The sequence below is a fragment of the Oratosquilla oratoria genome, chromosome 37, assembly GCF_046742065.1.
Source record: "Oratosquilla oratoria isolate Oo_2021 chromosome 37, ASM4674206v1, whole genome shotgun sequence".
Taxonomy (NCBI): domain Eukaryota; kingdom Metazoa; phylum Arthropoda; class Malacostraca; order Stomatopoda; family Squillidae; genus Oratosquilla; species Oratosquilla oratoria.
In genome coordinates this window covers 29718536-29720197 of record NC_134813.1, presented here as the reverse complement: position 1 = coordinate 29720197, position 1662 = coordinate 29718536, and the positions used below count along the sequence as shown (strand labels likewise).

At 47.7% G+C, this 1662-nt stretch overlaps 1 protein-coding gene across 1 annotated transcript in view; it reads left to right on the top strand.

Moving 5' to 3' along the window:
- Positions 1-473: 473 nt before the first annotated feature.
- The window catches only part of LOC143019412 (ATP-dependent DNA helicase Pif1-like), a 1326-nt gene continuing 137 nt past the window's right edge, over positions 474-1662 (top strand). Inside the window, exon 1 of the mRNA XM_076175047.1 lies at positions 474-1662. This exon is cut by the window's right edge and continues 137 nt beyond it. Coding sequence (XP_076031162.1) covers positions 474-1662 — 1189 coding nt within the window.

Genomic DNA, 1662 nt, shown 5'->3' with positions numbered 1-1662 from the left:
CGCTAATCGCGGCCAAACTAAAGCGGAACGCACAGAGGAACGCGCCCAGCTCTGATGAAGTGACGTAAGTATATGATATGAACCTATTACGTCATTTATTGCGATTGGAAGAGTATTGTAATACTGGAAGGAAATCTTAGTGATAAAAGTCCGGGTTTAGATAAAAAATAATAATGATAATGATAATAGTAGTAATAATAATAACAATAATAATAATAATAATAATGATTGCAAGGGATTTGTTATTATATAAAAACGGGTGTGATACGCACTAATGAAAATTCGACTGTGTATGATTCCTGTAACTTGTGGGTCAGTTCTGGATGTCCGAAGCAGTAAAATCAGAGAATCATAACTAAGTAATCAATAATATAATTTTTAAACCTTGACCCGTTTTTGATTCGTTTCCCGTTTCGGTCGCGCACACTACGAAAAGCGGGACACCCCTCTCCGGGGGCCGCACGGCCCACAACATGTTCAAGATCCCGTTAATGGAGTTTGACGAAACTAAAGCGTGCTCCGTCAAGAAGAACACGGAATTGGCGAAGCTCCTACAACAGACCGAGCTGATCGTCTGGGACGAAGTCGTAATGGCGAACAAGAACATGCTGACTGCTGTGGATATCACTCTTAGAGACATCATGGACAACGACGAATTCATGGGGGGCAAAGTGTTTGTGTGCGCAGGAGACTTTCGTCAGATCTTGCCGGTGATAAGAAACGGAGGGAAGGAGCAGGAACTAGCCCACTGCATCAAATCGAGCTACATGTGGGAAGGGCTCGCGAAGATGCAGCTTACGGAGAACGTCCGTCTCAAAAAGGACGACGTCAAGAACAGCAAGTTCGCGAAGCAGCTGTTGACGATCGGGTCTCGCGAAAGCGGCGAGATCTACTTCGGAAGGGGTTTCGGTGTGCGAGCGACTTCGAGAGAGGAGTTGGTCTACAAAGTTTACGACGACTTCGGAGCGAACCACTTGAACCTTTCCTACTTCGAAAAGCGGTCGATAGTCTCGCCGACCAACGACGACGTCGACTCTGTGAACAAGATGATCTACGATCTCAACCAGGAAAAGGAGGTCGTGTACTACAGCGCGGACACGCCGTTGGATCAGGAAACGGATATCCAGGTTTCAGTGTTCAACTCCATGACCAGCCCGTCTGTGCCGTTGCACGATCTGAGGCTGAAGATCGGCTGTATCGTGATGGTGATGAGGAACATCTGTCCTCCTATGATATGCAACGGAACACGTGTGATGGTCACTAACCTCAAGAAACACATTGTGGTGGGGAAAATCTTAGGGGGTGCTTATCGGGGTGAACAGGTATTGATCCCGCGAATTGCTCTGGAGTCGCAGGACACTCCCGTGCCCTTCAGGCGAAAGCAGTTCCCGATAAAGTTGAGTTACGCTATGACGATCAACAAGAGCCAGGGACAGACTTTTGATCGCTGTGGGTTACTGCTGGATTCTGTACATTGCTTCGCGCACGGTCAACTGTATGTAGCCTGTTCTAGAGTAACGAACTGGGACTCTTTGGTGTACTATACGGGCTGGCGAAGGGCTGGAAAAAGTGTTGCCCCCCGGCCTGCTGTTAACGTGGTGTACAGAGAGTTGTTCGAGGATTATTTAGAGGGAGAAGAGGAGGAAAAGGGGCCCACAAAAG